General features: G+C 43.1%; 1 protein-coding gene across 3 annotated transcripts in view; it reads right to left on the bottom strand.

The window, feature by feature from the left end:
* Positions 1–23,895, bottom strand: part of NLRC5 (NLR family CARD domain containing 5) — a 336,749-nt gene that overhangs the window by 62,177 nt on the left and 250,677 nt on the right. For all 3 annotated transcript variants that reach the window (XM_068259606.1, XM_068259607.1, XM_068259605.1), the window contains 5 exons: positions 22,388–22,471; positions 17,916–17,999; positions 16,367–16,450; positions 14,703–14,762; positions 12,141–12,176 (listed from right to left, as the gene is read on the bottom strand). In XM_068259606.1, the coding sequence (XP_068115707.1) occupies positions 12,141–12,176; positions 14,703–14,762; positions 16,367–16,450; positions 17,916–17,999; positions 22,388–22,471 (348 nt within the window). The remainder of the gene's footprint in view (positions 1–12,140; positions 12,177–14,702; positions 14,763–16,366; positions 16,451–17,915; positions 18,000–22,387; positions 22,472–23,895) is intronic.

Genomic DNA, 23,895 nt, shown 5'->3' with positions numbered 1-23,895 from the left:
TCTGCCTTAGGGGTGCTGGCCAGAGCAGCGGTTGCTACTGGTAACCCCATCTGTGTGTGTTTGGATCGCATTCGCCCTCACGGTAGGGGCGGTGGTTCCTTCTGTATTCTGCCTTAGGGGGGCTAGCCAGAGCAGCGGTTGCTACTGGTAGCCCCATCTGTCTGTCTGTCTGGATCGCATTCGCTCTAGCGGTAGAAGCGGTGGTTCCTTCTGTATTCTGTCTGGGAGTGTAGGCCAGAGCTGCGGTTGCTGCTGGCTGCTCCTTCTCTCTGCCTTGTCTGGTACGAACGCTTGCTGTAGGCTCGGTGAGGTAACCGTTTTGCAAGCGTTCGCGTTCTCTATTTCGTGTTAGTGTTACTTTGGTTAGTTAGGGTGGCCGCTTATCACTGGGCTCCTAACGTGCGGTGATCGTGTCTTAAACACGTTCGCTGTTGTGAATGAGTGCGGTGTTCGCGTTTAGCTAGCGTTTGTTATTTTCCTTGATGTTCTGCTCTTTGTTATTTGCTATGTCTCTCTTGCTACACTTGTGCTCTGTCTAGCTCGTTCTTGTGTCGCTATTGGCAATCGCCACTCTGGCGATTGCGTTCACACTTCGTTTCCGTTGTGTGTTCACCGTCGCTGGGTGGCGACTAGATTGGTGGACACACATACATTCTGTCTCTGTGCTCTCTCTCTTTAAGGACTATCTTGCCCTACATTGCTCCATCTGCCATCTGACATCTGTGGCAGTGCAGAGGCGGTGTTCGTCTGCACTCCACAGCTCCATCTGCCGGTGGGAATTGCCCTCTACAAGTGCATAGCACCATAGCTGGGTGCTATCAAATTACACGCTTGTGGAGGATTTCCGCAGTGTTAGCGCGCCTCCTGTGCGCTGACCACGGCAATAATTCCCCAATCGTTACACTGAGCCAGTCGATAGCCACTGACTGCATCTGTTTTGATTTCACTCAGTTGTTTCTGAAATGTCAATATTTACCAAAGGAATTTGCAGGTGAAACTCGAAAAATGGGGAAAATGGAGTGGATTTCAAGATACTAAGGAGTATGGAGATATGGTGGCGATGTAGGGGAAGGAGCTTCCTGTAAATATAATTTTTTACTTTTGAAGTAATTTGGAGGGTAATTGGTGGAGGGGATCTTTAGAGAAGAAATACTAATCTTTACGAGATTGTGGATGAGAAGATTGGGGAGATTAGAGGGGGTGGTGGTTTCTTTATAGGTTTTGTTTATTGTGTATTGTATAATTTTGAAAAACGGAGAAGAGAATATGATGATATGCTGTACTGGAATTGATATGAGAGCTGGAAATATTCTTACTTCTTCAATAAATTATATTTAAAGAAAAGAAACTCGAAAAATTCAAATATCATACAAAAGTCAATTCATTTCAGTTATTCTACGTAAAAGGTGAAACTAATATATGAAATTGGAACCTTTGCAGATGTTTAAGATTAGTGAGCTGATTAGAGTCTGACATTTGAGCCTAGAATATTGAACATTTTCACAATATTCTAATGGTCTGAGATTTTGATTTTGGGGTTTTCATAAGCTATAAGCCACAATTTTCACAATTATAACAAATAAAGGCTTGGAATATCTTGTTTTGCATGTAATAAGTCTATTTCATATATTAGTTTCACCTTTTAACCACTTGAGGACCACAGTCTTTCTACCCCTTAAGGACCAGAGCCTTTTTCTCCATTCAGACCACTGCAGCTTTCATGGTTTATTGCTCGGTCATACAACCTACCACCTAAATGAATTTTACCTCCTTTTCTTCTCACTAATACAGCTTTCTTTTGGTGCTATTTGATTGCTGCTGCGAGTTTTGGTTTTTATTATATTCATCAAAAAAGACATGAATTTTGTCAAAAAAATGACTTTGTTAACTTTCTGTGCTGACATTTTTCAAATAAAGTAAAATTTCCTATACATTTGAGCGCGAAAGTTATTCTGCTACATGTCTTTGATTAAAAAAAAAACATTCAGTGTATATTTATTGGATTGGGTAAAAGTTATAGCGTTTACAAACTATGGTGCCAAAAGTGAATTTTCCCATTTTCAAGCATCTCTGACTTTTCTGCCCACCTGTCAGGTTTCATGAGGTGCTAAAATTCCAGGATAGTATAAATACCCCCCAAATGACCCCATTTTGGAAAGAAGACATCCCAAAGTATTCACTGAGAGGCATGGTAAGTTCATAGAAGATTTTATTTTTTGTCACAAGTTAGCGGAAAATGACACTTTGTGACAAAAAAAAAAAAAAAAAGTTTCCATTTCTTCTAACTTGCGACAAAAAAAAAAAATGAAATCTGCCACGGACTCACTATGCTCCTCTCTGAATACCTTGAAGGGTCTACTTTCCAAAATGGGGTCATTTGTGGGGTGTGTTTACTGTCCTGGCATTTTGGGGGGTGCTAAATTGTAAGCACCCCTGTAAAGCCTAAAGGTACTCATTGGACTTTGTGCCCCTTAGTGCACCTAGGCTGCAAAAAAGTGCCACACATGTGGTATTGCCGTACTCAGGAGAAGTAGTATAATGTGTTTTGGGGTGTATTTTTACACATACCCATTCTGGGTGGGAGAAATATCTCTGTAAATGACAATTGTTTGATTTTTTTTACACACAATAGTCCATTTACAGAGTTATTTCTCCCACTCAGCATGGGTATGTGTAAAAATACACCCCAAAACACATTATACTACTTCTCCTGAGTACGGTGATACCACATGTGTGGCACTTTTTTGCACCCTAACTGCGCTAAGGGGCCCAAAGTCCAATGAGTACCTCTAGGATTTCACAGGTCATTTTTGTTTCAAGACTACTCCTCACGGTTTAGGGCCCCTAAAATGCCAGGGCACTATAGGAACCCCACTAATGACCCCATTTTAGAAAGAAGACACCCCAAGGTATTCCGTTAGGAGTATGGTGAGTTCATAGAAGATTTTATTTTTTGTCACCAGTTAGCGGAAATTGATTTTAATTGTTTTTCTTCACAAAGTGTCATTTTCCGCTAACTTGTGACAAAAAATAAAATCTTCTATGAACTCACCATACTCCTAACGGAATACCTTGGGGTGTCTTCTTTCTAGAATGGGGTCATTTGTGGGGTTCCTATACTGCCCTGGCATTTTAGGGGCCCTAAACCGTGAGGAGTAGTCTTGAAACCAAATGTCGCAAAATGACCTGTAAAATCCTAAAGGTACTCATTGGACTTTGGGCCCCTTAGCGCACTTAGGGTGTAAAAAAGTGCCACACATGTGGTACTGCCGTACTCAGGAGAAGTAGTATAATGTGTTTTGTGGTGTATTTTTACACATACCCATGCTGGGTGGTAGAAATATCTCTGTACATGACAATTGTTTGATTTTTTTTACACACAATTGTCCATTTACAGAGAGATTTCTCCCACCCAGCATGGGTATGTGTAAAAATACACCCCAAAACACATTATACTACTTCTCCTGAGTACGGCGATACCACATGTGTGACACTTTTTTTGCAGCCTAGGTGCGCTAAGGGGCCCAACGTCCTATTCACAGGTCATTTTGAGGCATTTGTTTTCTAGACTACTCCTTACGGTTTAGGGCCCCTAAAATGCCAGGGCAGTATAGGAACCCCACAAGTGACCCCATTTTAGAAAGAAGACACCCCAAGGTATTCCGTTAGGTGTATGGCGAGTTCATAGAAGATTTTATTTTTTGTCACAAGTTAGTGAAAAATGACACTTGGTGAAAAAAACAATAAACATCAATTTCCGCTAACTTTTGACAAAAAAATAAAATCTTCTATGAACTCGTCATACACCAAACAGAATACCTTGGGGTGTCTTTTTCTAAAATGGGGTCACTTGTGGGATTCCTATACCGCCCTGGCATTTTACGGGCCCAAAACCGTGAGTAGTCTGGAAACCAAATGTCTCAAAATTACTGTTCAGGGGTATAAGCATCTGCAAATTTTGATGACAGGTGGTCTATGAGGGGGCGAATTTTGTGGAACCGGTCATAAGCAGGGTGGCCTTTTAGATGACAGGTTGTATTGGGCCTGATCTGATGGATAGGAGTGCTAGGGGGGTGACAGGAGGTGATTGATGGGTGTCTCAGGGGGTGATTAGAGGGGAAAATAGATGCACTCAATGCACTGGGGAGGTGAGCGGAAGGGGGTCTGAGGGGGATCTGAGGGTTTGGCCGAGTGATCAGGAGCCCACACGGGGCAAATTAGGGCCTGATCTGATGGGTAGGTGTGCTAGGGGGTGACAGGAGGTGATTGATGGGTGTCTCAAGGTGTGATTAGTGGGGGGGATAGATGCAAGTAATGCACTGGCGAGGTGATCAGGGCTGGGGTCTGAGGGTGTGGGCGGGTGATTGGGTGCCCTAGGGGCAGAAGGGGGTCTAATCTGATGGGTAGCAGTGACAGGTGGTGATTGATGGGTAATTAGTGGGTGTTTAGAGGAGAGAACAGATGCAATGCACTTGGGAGGCAATCTGACTGCGGGTCTGCAGGCGATCGATGGTGTGGGTGGGTGATCAGATTGCCCGCAAGGGGTAGGTTAGGGGCTGATTGATGGGTGGCAGTGACAGGGGGTGATTGATGGGTGGCAGTGACAGGGGCTGATTGATGGGTGGCAGTGACAGGGGGTGACAGGGGGTGATCGATGGGTGATAGGTGATTGGCAGGTGATTGACAGGTGATCAGTGGGTTATTACAGGGAAGAACAGATGTAATTTAATGCACTGGCGAATTGATAAGGGGGGGCGGGGTCTGAGGGCAATCTAAGCGTGTGGGCGGGTGATTGGGTGCCCCGCAAGGGGCAGATTAGGGTCTGATCTGATAGGTAACAGTGAGAGGTGGTGATAGGGGGGGATTGATAGGTAATTAGTGGGTGTTTAGAGAAGATAACAGATGTAAACAATACATGTGGGAGGTAATCTGACGGCGGGTTTGCAGGCGATCTAATGGTGTGGGTGGGTGATCAGATTGCCCGCAAGGGGCAGGTTAGGGGCTGATTGATGGGTGGCAGTGACAGGGGGTGATTGATGGGTGATAGGTGATTGGCAGGTGATTGACAGGTGATCAGTGGGTTATTACAGGGAAGAACAGATGTAATTTAATGCACTGGCGAATTGATAAGGGGGGGTCTGAGGGCAATCTGAGCGTGTGGGCGGGTGATTGGGTGCCCGCAAGGGGCAGATTAGGGTCTGATCTGATAGGTAACAGTGACAGGTGGTGATAGGGGGTTATTGATGGGTGATTGATGGGTGATTAATGGGTAATTAGTGGGTGTTTAGGGTAGAGAAAAGATGTAAACACTGCACTTGGGAGGTGATCTGATGTCGGATCTGCGGGCGATCTATTGGTGTGGGTGGGTGATCAGATTGCCCGCAAGGGGCAGGTTAGGGGCTGATTGTTGGGTGGCAGTGACAGGGGGTGATTGATGGGTGATTGATGGGTGATTGACAGGTGATTGACAGGTGATGAGGGGGGATAGATGCATACAGTACACAGAGGGGGGGGGGGGGTCTGGGGGGGAGGTCTGGGGAGAATCTGAGGGGTGGGGGGTGATCAGGAGGGAGCAGGGGGCAGGGGGGGGGATAAAAAAAATAGCTTTGACAAATAGTGACAGGGAGGGATTGATGGGTTATTAGGGGGGTGATTGGGTGCAAACAGTGGTCTGGGGGATGGGCAGGGGGGGTCTGAGGGGTGCTGTGGGCGATCAGGGGGCAGGGGGGGCAGATCAGTGTGTTTGGGTGCAGACTAGGGTGGCTGCAGCCTGCCCTGGTGGTCCCTCAGACACTGGGACCACCAGGGCAGGAGGTAGCCAGTATAATACACTTTGTATACATTACAAAGTGTATTATACACTTTGTAGCGGCGATCGCGGGGTTAACATCCCGCCGGCGCTTCCGTATGGCTGGCGGGATGTTGCGGCGGGTGGGCGGAGCCAGTTGCCGGGGGAAGCGCGCGTCATCAATGACGCGATCGCTCCCCCATCGGCTGTGGGCGGTGGGCAAGTGGTTAAGTTGAATGACTAAAATAAATGAACTTTTGCACAATGTCCTAATTTTTTGAGTTTCACCTGTAATATCCAGCAGAAATGCTTAAAACAATATGGCTATTAGCAAATATAGCGTATAAATGAAGGTAAAGGTGGCCATAGACTTATAGATTTGCAGCAGATTTGACCATCAGATAGCTTTCTGTCAAATGCCTGTCAGGTTGAATCTAACAGGATTCTATCTGATGTGTGCCACACACTAGGAACAGATTCCCAATAGATTTCAGAATGAATTAAATCTATTGGAAATCGATCTAAATGCATTATTGGACCATTAGATCCAATGCAACTCTAGGGGCCATCGATCTGCTGCCAGCTGCAGATCGACCTAGATTGTCCATCCTGTCAGATAGATCAAATTGATCGAAATCGGCCGCAAATCGATTGATTTGATAGAATCGATTTCCGATCGATCAATCGGTACACTGGTCGATTTATACCCTTAATAGTTATGAATAGTGATTATAGAACTAAAGTTAATGAGTTGATCAATAAGAGGTCTATGTATTAAGATAAATAAGTTTGCTTTTATATTTTAATGTGAATAAAAATGAATGATTGTCTGCTATGGAAATAAGCCCAATAAGACGGTGTGACCGCTCAGATAAGATGAGGGGTCCAGAAAATCCCCACCATTTAATGCTGCACAAAAGAACTTCTTAGAACTAGAGAAAAGTTATGGACGTTATGCGATACATTTTGGCTTACTTCATTCTAATTAAGAGCATCAGATTAATGGCGCCCATACATGGCACAATTTTTTAAATTTTTTTCGATTAGATAATTTAGTTCGATTATACTGTTAGATCGAATATTAAGATTTTTCCAACATGTTAGATTGGCTTTTTATTGAAAAAAAACGGGATAATTGTTTGGTTTTTTTATATAAAAAAAAAAAAAAAAGATTATTTTCAATTCGATAATTTTGGACGAATAAACAGGAAAATTTAATGTTTTTATTGTACCATGTATGGGCACCATTAGATAGAAGTACTAGAACACCACCTGTAACATGAGATCTAATTAAAATGTTTATTGATGTCATTACGACCAGGGGTGTAACAATAGACCCTGCAAAGCATGCAGCCGCAGGGAGGCCCAGAAGCCACAGGGGCCCAATCCTGACAGACTGACAACTAAGGGCCAGAAGAGAAAAAACTTTCTGCTCTTTGCACAGTTGTTCTAATGACTGCATCTGCTCAGCCACTGATAAGGAATCATACAATGTTTTGCAGACAAAGATTTGTAGACAGTCCCTATTCAGTGTTTAGCAGGGTCTTGTGTACAGCCTGTTTTACCTCCAGCCTTTCTACCCCTCCCCAACTTCTGTGTCCTGTAGTGATAGTTGAGGAGACTGGGCACAGAGAGAAGGTGGGAGGGGGCCCCATCTAAAGTTTTGCAGGGGGGCCCAGCAATTCCTAGTTACGCCCCTGATTACGACTAAAGAAGATGGAGTTTGTTTATGTATGGAATCACATATACACACACCTGCTGCAACTAACCAAAAATAATTCAATCATTCAAAATGTCACAATTCTCATATAAACTAAAATTAATCATTGCTGTGCATCACCCAAAACCCCCTAGAATAAGCCACTATCTTTAAACTATTTATTATTATAAGTCCTAGCAGGCTGGCATAGCATTTACATTTATTATTGAGCCTGAAATTCTGTTGGACGACACTGACTAATGGTACCCATACACGGTACAATAAAAACATTTGATTTTCCACTTTTTTCAACCAAATCGATCGGATCGAATGAAAGTTGAAAATAATCTTTTTTTTTCGATCAAGAAACACAAAGTATTTTCCGTTTTTTCTATAAAAATCCGATCAGCCATGTTGGAAAAATCTTTATATTCGATGAAATGGAATAATCGAAAAAAAAATGATCTAATAAAAAAAAAGGAAAAGAAAAATTGTACCATGTATGGGCACCATAAGACCTACCAAAGAGATCAATTATCTTCCACAGAGATTCTAGAATCCAAGAGAAGTAGTATGCATTTGTTCTTGGTGAACTGATTACTTTAAAGCTTCAGCATTTTAAGTTTTATTAGATAATATGTTCATGTCATTTTTATTCCTTTTTTTTATAATATACAAATCAGTAAGCATTGCTGTATAAATGCAGTTTAAAGCTACCCAACTTTTCCTGATTAAGAGATATTTACTTAAAGGACCACTATTGCGAAAATGGTAAAATGTAAAATACATGTACACAAACAAATAAGAAGTACATTGTTTCCAGAGTAAAATGAACCATACATAATTTTTCTCCTAAGTTGCTGTCACTTTCTACCTAGTAGAAATCTGACAGAACAGAAAGGTTTTGGACTAACCCATCTCCTCATGGGGATTTTCAGGGTTTTGTTTATTTTTAAAAGCACTTTGTGAATGGTAGTTGCTCTGTCCAACTGCCAAAAAAGAGGGGTGCATATTATTTCAGCGCCGCTCAGTTCGGCGCGGTGAGAGCCTAATGATGGCACTCACTGCTGCCGCTAAACTATGAGGCGGCGTTAAATACTATACCCTCTCCTTCGGGGTCTGGCAGCCGCCAGAGCCCCGAATTACCGCTGCACGCTCTCAGAGCCGCATGCCGAAATTAGCTGATCCGAAAAAAGAGTGCAGCAAGCAGGGAGGCTGGCCAGCATCAGGCATGGTCGGAAGAGCCCATTTCCGTTTCCGGGACAATTCCGCATACCGTCATACCGAAATTCCGCTACCGTTTCATTCCGACGGTATTCCGGAGCTGTTCCGCGGAATTCCGACTTATACGGAATTCCGTCGGAAAAAATTTAAAATCTCTCTCTCTCTCTCCTCCTCCTCCTCCATCCATCCATCCATCAGTGTGTGACGGCTGGGGTGGGAGGGATGGGGGGGGGGCGAACTTTGCTGTCTCAGCCTTGGGTGCTGAAGGACCTTGTCCCACCTCTACATGTTAAAGCTGGCCTAGCATGTACCATACTACCATTATGATCAATTCAATAGATATGCTATGGTATACAAGCATGCTTTTCAAAAAGTACAAATCCTTAATCATGCTACTTTTTCTATTGAATTGATCATAATGGTAGTATGGTTTATGCTAGGCCAGCTTTAGCATGTAGTGTGGTTCATGGTCTAGAGGGTAAGACAGATACCTACTACACACTGCGTCCTGGGTTCAAATCCCAGCTATATAAGCTGTTTTGAAAATCTGCAATTCCCTACTGGATGGATGGATGGATGGATGGAGGAGGAGGAGGAGGAGGAGGAGGAGGAGGAGAAGAGAGAGAGAGAGAGAGAGAAAGAGAGAGAGAGAGAGATTTCTTTGGGTGTTATTCCGGAAAATTCCGTCGGAATAATAAAATTTCCGCAGAATTCCGTTTAAGAGGTATAGGAATTCCGTTCCGACCACCGGAATCGAAATTAGCTAATTCCGGCCGGAATCACGGAATTAATAATTCCGCAGAATTTTCCGAGCATCCCTGGCCAGCATCATTGTGTAAATACTTTTCAGGGAATGTCTTTATAAAGAATAAAAGCCTTGCTGAGAATCCCCCATGAAGTGATGGACTAGTCCAAAACCTGTCGGTTCTGTGAGATTTCTACTACTTACTGTAAGTGACAGCAGCATAGGAGAAAAGTAATTTATGAATCACTTTACTCTGGAAGACGCATACTTCTTATTTGTACGTGTTTACAAGTATTTTACAATTTTCGTGATAGTGGTCCTAACCAGAGAGGATGAAGAAACGCTTTTATACATACCTGGGGCTTCCTCCAGCCCCATACGCCTGGATCGCTCCCACGCCGCCGTCCTCCGCTGACTGGATCCGCCGGTACCGGGTCCCGTCTTTGCCGCGAGTCGGCCAGTCGGCCGGCAGACGCGGCCAATTCTCCGCATCACAGGGGGCTCCCTCCATACAGGTACACGTGTGGCTGGGTATGGAGGGAGCCCCTGTGATGCGGACAATTAGCCGCGTCCGCCGGAAGTGACGGGACCGGTACCGCCGATCCAGGAAGCGGAGGATGGTGGCGCGGGAACGATCCAGGCTTATGGGGCTGGAAGAAGCCCCAGGTATATATAAAATCTTTTTTCTATTTTACGGAAGCATTCTTCTCTGGTTCCCTTTAAAGCTTTTTATTCAAGAATAGAACTTTGAATTCCCTACATACTACTGATAAGTATAGAGCTATATTTCTTATGCACCATACATTGCACAATCTTGAAGACAACAGTTATTGATGGCTGGCAAAACCTACAGAAGAAAAATTACTATGATGATATGGATTTTTACAAATGGATCTTTGACAATATATATATGTATATTGGGTGATGGAGTACAACAGAATAGATTTCAATTCAATTTGCTTGTACATATAGTATATATACTATAGATCTCTATCTATCTATCTATCTATCTATCTATCTATCTATCTATCTATCTATCTATCTATCTATCTATCTATCTATCTATCTATCTATCCATTCATCTATCTATCTATCTATCTATCTATCTATCTATCTATCTATCTATCTACCAATCTATCTAACCACACATCTATATAAAATCCAAGTGATGTGTTTTTTATTCACAGGTTACACATTAACTTATAAAATATTCTGTTTTTAGTTGGACTTAAAAACTGCTACTGATTTGTGGTTAGAACACTTTTTAGCCTGGTTCCTTTAACCCTTTCCCCGCCAGTTGATTTGTCCTAAACGCAAACATCTACTGCCAAGCAGTTTTTAGACATTTTGCACTGATTAGGTTTGCTTAGGATTTTTGACAAGAAAACCTACATGAAATAAGACATATTATAGATTGTTTTTTTCCGTATTTAATTAGGCTTGAACACTGAAACAAAATGTGTACCTTTTCTGGAGATATAACATTTTTGAGTGAAATGAAAAATAAAATAATTTTCTGTTGTGCTTTTTTACTGACAAAAATGTTACTGTTTGTAAAAACCCTGATTTTGCTGAATCCAACGATATAATATATGTTTAGGTAGCCAGGTGTAGGTGCCGCAAGTACAGGCAGCCAGATATAGGTACAGCAAGTATAGGTAGCCTGGAATAGGTGCCACCAGTACAGGTAGCCAGATATAGGTCCAGCCAGAATAGGTAGCCTGGAATAGGTGCCGCCAGCACAGGTAGCCAGATATAGGTGAGGTGCAGCCAGTATAGGTAGCCAGGAATAGGTGCCTCCAGAACAGGTAGTCAGATATAGGTGCAGCCAGTATAGGTAGCCTGGAATAGGTTCCGTCAGTACAGGTAGCCAGATATAGGTGCAGCCAGTATAGGTAGAGAGGAATAGATGCCCCCAGTACAGGTAGCCAGGTTTAGGTGCAGCCAGTATAGGTAGCCAGGGATAGGTGCAGCCAGTACAGGTAGCCAGATATACAGTAGGTGCAGTCAGTATAGGTAGCCAGATATAGGTGCAGCCAGCATAGGTATCCAGGCATTGGTCCTCTCAGTATAGGTAGCCAGGTATAGATGCAGCCAGATATAGATGATACTAGGGGAGGGGGGCCAATTTCACGTTCCCTCCCTCTCCATGGGTCCCCCTCCTGTTCTCCCCTGCAGAGCTGGAGCAGTGGTGGGGTGTGTAATTAACTCACCCGATCAATCGCTCCATGCAATGTGTTCCCATCGGCAGCCATCTCCTCTCTGGCTGGCTCTTCTCCTGTCTATTTCCTACGTGCGTCATGCAGGGAAACAGGAAGTAGACAGGCGATGGCTACCGGCAGGAACACACCACATGGAGCGAGCGATTGGGTGAGTTAATTACACATACACATAATTACACATTAATTACATATACTGGCTGCAACTGTATTACATATTGCAGATATTGATAAGATATTTGACAAGGGAGCAGCAACAGGACAAGCTGGGTAGCTATATAGTTGATTGTTTTCCTGCCCATAGTGAGAAGTCTCCTGCTTATCCTCCCTTCTCCATAGTGCAAGCATATACAGCATCTGCATCTGTAATATTCAAGTGGGCCACAAAGAGAACATGGCACTATTAATCTAAACAAAGCAAATTATAATACACATTTATTTATTTAATAATTCAAAAGTACCTACCTTAATGACTTCAGTCCTTCAGAATGTAACACAGTGCTGAAAAACAAGATAATAAAAGGAATTTGTATGATGTGCTGTAAAGTGTGATTAGCTACATGCCTTGTTTATGTGGGAAGCTGTGGTGTGTCCGTCCTTGTTAACTGCTCCCGGGAATCTGTGAGGTACCGATCGCCCGATGCAGGTGATCAGCACAGGCAGAAAGGGGGTGCCTGACCGCGTACATACAAAAAGGGTGCCTGGAACTTGGGGCACTGGAAATAGCCGCTAGTAGAATATCCGTAAATTTCCAATATTCTACTATTTTTCAGTGTTAATTCTGATAGTAAAATATTGGTAAATAATATCGATATTTAACTACAGCTGATCCTAACCATTAGGATCAACTGTAGTAAAATATCAGTATTAAACCCTAGTCTGACACAGAATCCTCTTTCTACCGATGCCTAATCCTATTCACCCCCTCTCTGATGCCTAACCCTAACCACCCTGTCTCTTATGCCTAATCCTAACCACCTAATCACCCTGTCTCTGATGCCTAACCACCCTGTCTCTGATGCCTAACCCTAACCACCCTGTCTCTGATGCCTAACCCTAACCACCCCGTCTCTGATGCCTAATCCTAACCACCTAACACCCTGTCTCTGATGCCTAACCACCCTGTCTCTGATGCCTAACCCTAACCACCCTGTCTCTGATGCCAGACCACCCTGTCTCTAATGCCTAACCCTAAAAACCCCATCTCTGATGCTTAACCGTAACCACCCTCCCTGTTGATGCTTAAAGCGGAATATAACCCTGCATTTCAACTTTGCTCTAAAACATTATTTACAGCATATTATATGCAACCAGCATTTTTTTTTTCACTAGACCAGCATTGGAAGGGTTACACACAGAGCTTTAAAGTTCCTGGAGAGAACTGCTCCCAGCAGCCGAAGTTTAGATAGATACATTCTGTTTACTTAAATGCAACAAGTGTGGAATGTGACTCACTCTCTCTGACTGTGCAGGAGCTGGAGGACAGCCAAAGAGTGTGTAACATTCCTCACTTGTTACATTCTGTTGACTTAAATGTATCTATCTAAACTTCGGCTGTGGGGAGCAGTTCTCTCCACGGAACTTTAAAGCTCTGTGTGTAACCCTTCCAATGCTGGTCTAGTAAAAAAAAAATGCTGGTTGCATATAATATGCTGTAAATAATGTTTTAGAGCACAGTTGAAATGCAGGGTTATATTCCGCTTTAACCTTAACTCCTCCCCACTGATGCCTAAATGTAACCGCCCCACCCACTAATGCCTAACCTTAGAAGGAAAACACTGATGCCTAACCTTTAAAGATGCCCCCTACTGATGACTAAACTTAAAAGAGCCCTTCCCCCCAGCGACGCCTAACCTTTAAAAAAAACTACTAACACCTAACCTTAACCGTTCCCCCATCGCAAACCCAATGCAAAAAAAAAAAGACAAATATGGTGTGCCACAGAAGTTTGGACGCTGCCATAAGCACCCATAGTGATGTTGGCTACGGTGGGAAATTTTGGCCCCAGAGGCAAACCACTGCTACAAGTAGCAGCTTGCATAGCGAGACGGTCCTGGTACACACTATTCTATTGGGTGCCTCTGGTGGCCAAACTTCCCACCATAGGCAGTATTACTATGGGTACCTATGGTGGCACCTGAACTTTTGCAGCACCCAAATTTCCTGCTTCCACCTGACCCTTGCACATACACCTGAGCAGCATGTCCACTACATGTGATAAGTGGCAGTGTATTTCTACTTTCCCAAACAAAAATATATTCTTATCAAATCCCCTCTACATACACTAGTTCAAACATACTAACAAAGCATTGCACAGCTATGGCTGTTTGTCACTGCCCACTACCTAGGGGCTGCAATAAAATGGCTGTATTATTGCAGGAAGTAATGCAAGCCTATTAGTACCTATTAGTACCAGGGAAAACATGACTGCAGCCTCATCCCCATACAGCTCTTTAGTGAGTACTCCAGATGAAGAAGCCCTCTGCATTTATTGGGCCATTCCACCTTAGAGTGTCCAACTGACCGATGGCAAGTACATATGTACTCCAGGCTGTACACTGTTACAATGTTTCTAGCAACAGATAACAACTGAAAGATAATATTCACTGGCATGGTGTTCAATGGCATGTTCAAACAAATAAGATAAGATCACCAGCGCCACTATCACATAAAATCGTTTTTACATTTATAAAAAGTATATAATAGCTTCTGTCAAAGAAAGTGTATCCTTCAGTCGAAATTAAATTTAGAACGTGTTTTTATTGGACTTTTATATTTGGACTGCACTTTACATTCACATGTTGCCTTATGTTATATAAATGTCTGTACCACAGTGAGGTTAACCTTTAAAGTTTGCATGTCTAACGTATCTGAAAAACCGCTTTCAAATATGCAGAAATGTACTTTATTTTTTATTAATAAAAGGAGGTACATTATTCAAAAGTTCACAAAAAGTGGAATTTCTTGAGAACTGAACTGACTGCAGCGCCACCAGCTTGCAGTACCATCATGATCCTTGCTCCTTACCTGCCACCTTGATGGCCTTTTTGGCTATACAACTCAATCTTCATTTTCCTTTTACAAATACTAGAAGACAAAGAGTAATATTAATGCTATATTATCACCAAAAACCTGTTTTTGCCAAATCTTCATGCCAAAATTACAAATTACTTTCCCTTTAAGGGATACTTGAACTGACATGTACCAGGATGAGATAAACATGGATACATATAATACCAAGCCTACTTAGAACATGTCTGTATTCACTTTTTACTGTATGTTTACAGTGCAAGGTTTAATAAACCAGTGCTTTATGTATGAAAATGAGGCGGTCAAATGTAGCCACCGCTCTCCTGAAAATCAAATAGAAGCTAAAACACATAGCTGACTGAGTAAACATTGCTGAACACAGGAGAGTAATGAAAAGCTCAAACACTTTACTCTTTTTTTTGGTTGGGTGTTGAATGAACCAGATTTTATCTCTCCTCTGCCAAGAATTGAGTTTGTGTATGGCAGCCTCCGACCCCTCTTGGCTGCTCAGTCAGCCATCTATCCTGATAGATAATTTCTGCTAAGCTATAGCTGAGAGCATTTTTCTCCCCACTATCACAACCTGTCCACTCCTTTGGCCCTAACAGAACATGTTGCTAGCCTGCAAGCTAGTGATGAATCTGTCAGTCTCAGCCCTGCAATGTTTTCCAAGGGATCAGGTACCGGCGACATTGCACTTGAGTGTTCATGGGCCTTAATGCATTTAGCTATGGCCTTGTACAGAGTGCACAGTACTAAGGTAAATATTAGAAATGCATTATAGTCCCAGTCAGGGCCGTCACGCTTCCATAGAGGCAAAAGGGGCAATTGAGTCTGTAGGCGTCCCCCCCAGGTGTGTGTCCTCTCCTCTCCAGCTATGGTGACCCCATACATGCCTGCAGGGAACGAGGGAAATAGGCGCTGTTGGGGGAAGGGGGGTCTGGGTTGTAGAGCATGGTGCTGCTTCCTGTGTCCTGCCTGGATTAGGTAAAACCGCAAATGTTTGTAGATTCTGAATTTGTAAGGGAAAGGATGAGGAGAATAATGGCGTCCCTAATGATGCTTTTGGGGACATATGATGGACATCTAATGATTTTGTGTGGCTAGGAGTGTGGTGGGATGCATCCTGGGAGTCAGCTTGGAGGATGCGAGGGGCCCCCATACGTTTGCCTTGTGGCCCCATTGTAGTTAGAACCGGCTCTGGCCCTAGTCTTTACTCTGATGAAGTCTGTGAAGATTATTCAGATTATGCTGTTGGACAGTCTCATGCAAAATGCTAAAAGTATCCAGTTTCCTGCAATGACTGGAGGATCATCATTGGTCATAACCGCAAATTGGTCAAATGCAGCAGCTGGAGCCCTCAGTTTTCCTTGATAAAATATACACTCTGAAACCTCATAGCAGCATGGGAAAATAGAAACGTTACATTTAGTAAAAGAAGATGGAGTCAGTGCTTTCACATCCTGTTTTACCTACAAGATGTCACTTTTGCTGAAAAACACTCTATAGACCAACTATTTTCATACCATATCTCCACACCATGTAAAAAATGAACTTTGTATTTTTTTAAGTACATTACTATAGATGTATTGGTACATTAGTTAACATTTGCATTGCATTCTCAGTTCCAACAAGACTCTTGAAGACTTTTTTTTACTTACCTGATGGTCTTACATGCTGGGGATTGCATGATTTGCAGGACAAGTGATAATAAAGCTTCACTTTCCATCCACGGCTCTTCAATGCTAGAAACATACAATTATTTTAGATCATTGCACTTCTTGTCACACAAACTTTGAGGAAACTAGGTAAGAAACTGGTACAGAGTGAAGTTGTCGCACAGTATAGGCATTGAAATATGCCAGGAACTGAACTAGTGTGCAAACATAGTAAAATGGCATGCTATTCAGTTTGTCAACAACAACAGTGAGAGGAGGGTCATGCCCCTCAACGTGAGTCAGTCTGCAGGGTATATAATTTAATGGCCTGCTCTTCATGTGAAAGCAATATGGAGGCTGCCATATTTAACTCCTTTTAACTTATATACTTGTGTGCTGTATACTTATCACTTGTGTGCTGTGTTGTGCGGCCCTGCAGCTTGGCCTTAAAGCTGAAGTGGCCATTTTAGTAAAAATTAGCTCTGCTGATCTATTTGGCTGTGGTAGTGTCTGAATAACACCAGAAACAAGCATGCAGCTAATCTTGACAATAACGGCAGAAATACCTAGTCTGCATATGCCTGTTCAGGGTCTATGGCTAAAAGTATTAGAGGCAGAGGATCAGCAGGATAGCCAGGAAACTGGTATTCCTTAAGAGGTTATAAATATGACAGCCTCCTTATACCTCTCGCTTCAGTTGTGGACCTGAACACTTGCACAGGACAGAAGGAGAGCACAGAGAAATGCACCTTGTATGTATTTAGAGAGTTTAGCTCTCTAATTTCCCCTCATCAATTACTAATCACAAGTTGTAATTTGATCTCAGCAGAGTCAGCTGGCTGTAACGGCAGAGCAGCTAATTGATAAACTCGGGATGTTAACAATATGTCTGCTTCCATGAAAGCAGGAAGTAGACAATGCAGATTTATTGCAGGACTTTTATCAGCTGTAACAAAGAAATGTTTTACTTTGAAGGTTATTATGCTGTTGCTTATCTTTTAGAGCAGAGAGGAAGTTCTGACTTCAGGTCCGCTTTAAAGAACTAGACAATCGGCATGGCAGATTTTTCCATATATACTGGTATCAGTTTCAGGAAAAAGCAAGATCATTTAATGCTGTGGAGCGATTAAAAACATTTTTTTTTTCATTTGTTATCGATCATAAAATCGAAAATACAATCATTCACTAAAAATTGCACCATTAATGGGCACCTTTATATTTACACCAATAAAGAAGGTTTAAGTTGCCTACAGACTTTGAAGCATAACATGAGAAAGCTTAACCCTACTGGTTTCATGGCATTCTGTGTGCCAAAACCAGATACTGCTGCCACCAGGATATCAATGTGGGATCAAAAGAGATCGGTCCAAGTTTCTCATCCTGCCCAAAAGCTTTATTTACACCCTGAAAGTCACATACAGACACAAGATCAGCCATCATATGAGATGACAACTCACACCTGTAGCTGCTCTTCAGAAGGGTTAGACACCAACTGCACCTATGCTAACCAGCTGATTTCGACACATAACTTAGCACCAATTTGTTAATGTACCTTAATATGGAGTCTTGAGACATTTGTGACAGAGCCAGAAGAACATCACTTATAGCATGCTGAGACAGGTTGCTCTTTCTTAACCTACCGGTATATATAAGAAAGTTAATTCTTTCCAAAGGCATATGCATTGTAAAGAGTAAATGCATTTATAATTTAAAACACACCACTGAACTGTGTAGGCCTGTCACTTAAATTCCTTTTGAAAGTCTTAAATTGACGAGTCTTGCATAGCCTGACCCTGGAAACACCAAGGTTAGACCAGCATTTACAGCAAAGTTGCCCCTAAAACCACTTTTTTGGACTATAAAACTCACTTTTCTCCCTCAAAAGTGGGGGAAAAAAGTCACTGCGCCCTATAGTCCAAATGCAGAGAGTTCCTGACTTGTGAACGCCCGCCATTATGAACCTCCAACCTGCCGCAATGTCGGGGGCTCCCTGTACTGTGCCCATGCAGAGGAGGACACAGGGGGACAAATGGAGGACACAGGGGGACACAAAGGGGCATAGAGAAGTACACAAGGGGGACACAAAGGGGCATATATAGGACACAAGCGAGACAGAGGAGGACACAGGGAGACACAAAAAGTACAAGGGGGCATGAGGTACAAAAGGGGTATAATTCACAAGAGGCCCCTTCACCATGGATGGACCAGGTTGAGTTTATTTTTTCCCCTGGCTTTTGCCCTCTAAACCTAGGTGCATTTTATGGACAGGAGCGACTTGTAGTCTGAAAAGTACGGTACTTGAGTCACAGTTGGAAAATATGAGGGCAAGGCACATGGATGGCTCATAAAGTGTACTGGTCATTCCGGAACAAGCATGACCCTTTCATCCCCTCGTGTAAGCCTGCAATATGTAGGGAACCTCTCCTTGTTAGGGAAGTTTCTTCTCACATTCTGCAAAATTACAGATGATGGGAAGTGAGGAGGAATCTCTCTATTTTAATCTGTCTGTCTCATAACAGGCAGGGCAGCAGACTCTGCTGAACTACCTACTGACTGAGGGAGGGGGAGAGCACTCTCTGGCTACCCTCACTAGGGGGGCCTCATTGGCTACTTATAATGGGGGGGGGTCACTTCTAGCTACCTAAACTGGGGTGGCAAGACGGTGCACCTTGCATCCGCTGAAAATCAGGGTCTACATTAAAAATGATTACCCATGCAAGCAAGTAAGGGGTACACGTAATTCGGGGTCTGAATATTGCCAACATGTGAATTACAGTGATTTCTCCCTTTGCCACTATAGCCGTAATAACATTATGGTCTATGGTGGCACCCAAGGCAGGTGCTGCATGGCTCAGATCAAGCGCCGAGATTACCTGTTTCCGGCTCTCTCTGCCTATCTATAGTTACTGTTTGATAACCTCTCTGGCTATCTATAGTGGGGAAAGGGATGCTCGTTGGCTACCCATAATGGGGGGGGGGCACACTCTGGGTATCTGTACTGAGGTAACTCTCTAGCTACCCACACTCAGGGGTCATTCACTGAATGCCTAAACCAGAGCCGAGACAAGGTCCTCCAGTACTCTAGGCTGAGACAACAAAGTGCCACCCCATCCCTCCCACCCCAGACGTCACACACGGATTGCTATTAGACTAAGAGGCGCCCAAGGGCCCTCCCCCCCCCCCCCCCCCAAACACCTTAATCTCTAGATATCTGGTTTGCAGTCACTGCCATGTATTCCCTTTTCTTATTTCTCTCTGCTTCAAACACAATAGGGAAATTATAGCTGAGTGAGTTGTGCGCCCCCTCCTACATTGCGCCCTGAGAGTGAAGCCCCTCTTGCCTCTGCCTCGGCCTAGCCTAAACTGGGGGGGGGGGGGGGGGGCACGGGGGTTCTCTGACTTCCTAAACTTAGTGGTCTGAGTCTTTCCAGAGAAAATATTGTGCCTCTTTTAGAAGCTACAATCTGGGAAGAATCATGCTAAGGAGGTTATGCTAGGCATACATTCAATACCAACCTGAATTGGCGGACAACCTTATTAGTCCCTGATAAAAAGTGATTAAGAGAAGCAACCGATCTTCTTCAGATACCAGCAGCAATCTGATCAAAAATGAAACCTATGCATTGCTGGTTGTTCCACCATGCTATCTGCTTGCTGAAAAAATTCTTTGAGATATGCTGGAGGAGCACCCACTCACAGCAGGTCAAAACCAAAACTTTGTGTGCCAAGACCAGCAGCATAACTACCTACTGGACTGTAAAATGTAGCAATTCTAAATGGTCAGCACCACAATTACAAAATGCTAAATTAATTAAACAGTAAAAGGCACAAAACACAGCTGTGTTTGGTTTGCAACAGCCTTCCATTTCAAGCAATATGTCCTTTTCCAAGCAAACGTAGCCATACATTAGCTACTTTGGCTGAAAAAGTGTGTATTGCTCGAAATGGCAGGCTGTTGCCTATACAGCTGTGTTTTATGCCATTTACTGTTTAGTAAATTTTGCATTTTGTAATTGTGGTGCCGACCATTTGGATTTGCTGAAAATTTAGACTATTGATCACACTTTTGATCGATAAGCTTCTTGAAATCAACCGGAAATGTATCCATCGGCAAGTTCAGGGATAAAAGGTCACAAAGAGGTTTGATCACAGTGATCTGCTAAAAGAAAGAAAATCAACTTACGTCTAGCCTCTATTATAATATTTAAAGAGAACCCGAGGCGGGGTTCTTCCATCGCAATCCATATACAGAGGCTGGGTCTGTCTATAGAGCTCAGCCTCTGTTGCTAGTTAGTTCCCTCCAAAGCCCCCCCTGCGCGCTGTCAGACCCCATAAAACACAGCCGCGCTACGCGGCTGTGTTAACCTCACTACTGTCAGTCTCGGCTGCTCCCCCGCCTGCTGAATCGCTCCGGTCCCCGCCCGTGTCCCTTCCCTCCAATCAGCGCCGAGGGAAGGGACGTGGGCGGGGACCAGAGCGATTCAGGAGGCGGGGGAGCAGCGAGACTGACAGTAGTGAGCTAAACACAGCCGGCTGTGGCTGTGTTTTATGGGGTCTGACAGCGCGCAGGGGGGGCTTTGAAAGAAACTAGCTAGCAACAGAGGCTGGGCTCTATAGACAGACCCAGCCTCTGTATATGGATTGCGATGGAAGAACCCCACCTCGGGTTCTCTTTAAGGACATTAGACTGTGTTTCTGTCCGAAGGGCAGTGAGTGATGTGAATTGTATAATACGTCCTATAAAATGCTGCATAATATGTGTCATAATTGCTATTTAAATACTGTGTCTAACAATAATATTATTAACAATAATATAGTGGAATACCATTCCCAAGACAATGTAAATGTGAGACAGACAGGGATGTATCTGGGTAATATAGTGCCTATGGCAAACACTGAAATCGCCCACCCAAGTATAAGTCGCTAGATTTAGCCCTCCAGTATAAGTACCAAGAGGTAGCTCCCTAGTATAGGTAACCTGAGGCAGTCCACCCAGTACAGGTAGTCACTAGTATTTTGCCCTCCCAGTATAGGTAGTTAGAGGTTTCTCCCCAATATAAATAGCCCCCTTTAGCATAGCGAGTGAGAGGTGTCCCTCCCCACAGTATAAGTACCCCACCAGTATAGATAATGAGAGGACTCCCTCAGTATAAGTAGTCCCCCAGTATAAGTAGTAGGAGGTGTCCCCCACAGTATATAGGTAGTAAGAGGTGTCCCCCAGTACCAGTAGCCACCCAGGATAGGTAGCGAAAGGCAGCAAAAGGGAGGAGGGGCAGGCATGGCTCCCATGGCATGAGTTGCACCTGCACCCCTCTAGATACGCCACTGGAGACAGGTCATAAATGTGTGGACTTTGCAGAGAAAGTCTAAAAGGTTCACAGCTTCACTTCATGCAGATAAAGGGTGGTTGCTTGTCTACCCCAAAGCACTACTTAAGTTTGGAGATGGTCAGCTTCTCAGTGTGAAGAAATCCTCATCTTTTAAAAGTTACTAAAAACATCAATCCATTGTTTCTGGGCCATGCAGGGTTCACTTTCCTAAGCATATAAAACACTGATCACTGGAGTGCTGTCCACAGTCACTGGATTTTCAGAAGATCTGTGGAATGCCTGACACAATGGAGTGAACTCAGTGGCTTCTGCAACATTCTAAGTATGAAAGTAGTCAATGATAATGGCCAAGAATGGGAGATGCCGCTTAATATGATTCAGTTCCTCCAGATGCTGCGCTCTCATGTATCAACCTCCGCAAAAGCTTTGCTTAATATGATTGTCCAAATACCTTCTGCAGCTCACCATGGAGTAATGCTATGAATGCATTGGATGAGCACAGGGAAACTGCTAAAGGGCAAACGATCAGAAATATCGCTTGTCACCCTAAAATTACAAGACTTTCCTTAAACAAATGAAAAGGTCACTATTCATTCAGTTATGGTAATTCCTATATAAAAATTTGACCCCAAAATTTTAGCTATGTGTCCAGACAGTCAATGAAAAAAGGAGGAATGATGAATCAGATACTCACTTGACTTTTGTCACATTTTCAGTACTTTGTAAGAGATTGCAGAGTTTCTTTACATGTTCCAATTGAAAACTGCACTCAGATAAGCTGAAACAAAGACACGGAGAACCTGATGATCTACAGTATAGAATGTACGTATGTTAATGTAGGTCTAAACTCATGTATCCACCTATTTTAGTGGAGACTGTCTGGCTACATAGAGATGGCCTAAGCAGCATCCCACTACATTACTAAAGGGCCGCACATTGTATGCCGCTATACAACGTACTAATACATACAACATACTAATTTTCATTTTTCTCCCCTTGCTGATTGGCTATTTGCAATTGGCATTTTTATTGGCCTCAGGAAGCGGGCTTAGACCCGTGAAACGCGTTGCCTGTACTAAATAAGTATGTCTTTGTTTATACGAATAACTCATCATTGAGGTAAGCCACCTCAATTTTATCTTGTTTTTAATCCAATTTTATACACACAGGGGTGCCTCTTTACCCAAATTGTCCTCCCCCTGTAGTCAGTGTTCCTCTGTGTCTCTTACTTCTATAATTACTGTCCTCTGGGAATGACTGTCCTTCTTAAAAAAAAAAGTTCTAACACTTTTATTAGTATTCTCTGTGTCTCCTACCTTCATCAAAGTGGTCCCCCCACCTCTGCAGTATTGCTACGCTAAGAATCCCACCTCCTCATTAGCACTGCCATTTGAGTTCAGCTGCATCCTGAAGCCCCAGGATATAACTCACCATCCTGCAGCATCCTCAAACTAACTTCTGTCTCATGTTATAATAACGATAAAGTTTAGTTCCTTTGTATAAATCCAATTTTGGAAGGCAATCCACTCTCAACTGATATTCCAGTTTTTGTCAGATACTGGAAAATTGATTCACCTTATAGTTTCTTTTTTTGGGGGGACTGTTCTGGTTAGAGCATAAGTGCCCGACCTGTAAACCAACCACAGCAATTAAGTGAGGATGATCATGATAGGTGGATGTACACTTCTCTTTGTAAATGTTTTTTTTTTACTTTTCATTATCTTACCCTCTAACATGACGGACTCTCGTTACCCTGATCATGACCTTACTAGATCCTTTCTGATTCAAGTCATAGTTACATAGATAGTTGGGTTGAAAGAAATACTTTCGTCCATCAAGGTCAAAAAGAAAATCAAACTTAGTGAAAGTTCAGAGCAGGTTAGTTAAAGTTAAAGTAATTTAATCAATAGCAATATGGATGGTTCAGAAAGAGAGCATTGCATACCTGTTGGAGGGGGTCATGTTGGAGTTAAAGTATTATAGTGATTTACAGAGAACATTAAATCCCTTATGAAGAGCTTCTAATCTAATCTAATGTAATCACTGCAGTTCTACATAGGCACAGTAAGGCCAATATGAAAGGAAATTAACCTGCCATTCTGGAGGGAATATACAAAACCCATCCAGAGATTGTATCCCTGGTGGCAACGGAATCTTGGCCAACAGCGCTGCAAAGTTCTAATGCTGGGAATACACGGTTCG

This window comes from Hyperolius riggenbachi, chromosome 11, assembly GCF_040937935.1.
Source record: "Hyperolius riggenbachi isolate aHypRig1 chromosome 11, aHypRig1.pri, whole genome shotgun sequence".
Lineage (NCBI taxonomy): Eukaryota > Metazoa > Chordata > Amphibia > Anura > Hyperoliidae > Hyperolius > Hyperolius riggenbachi.
Note: the sequence above shows the minus strand (reverse complement) of the source record. Positions and strands in the feature narration are given on the sequence as shown.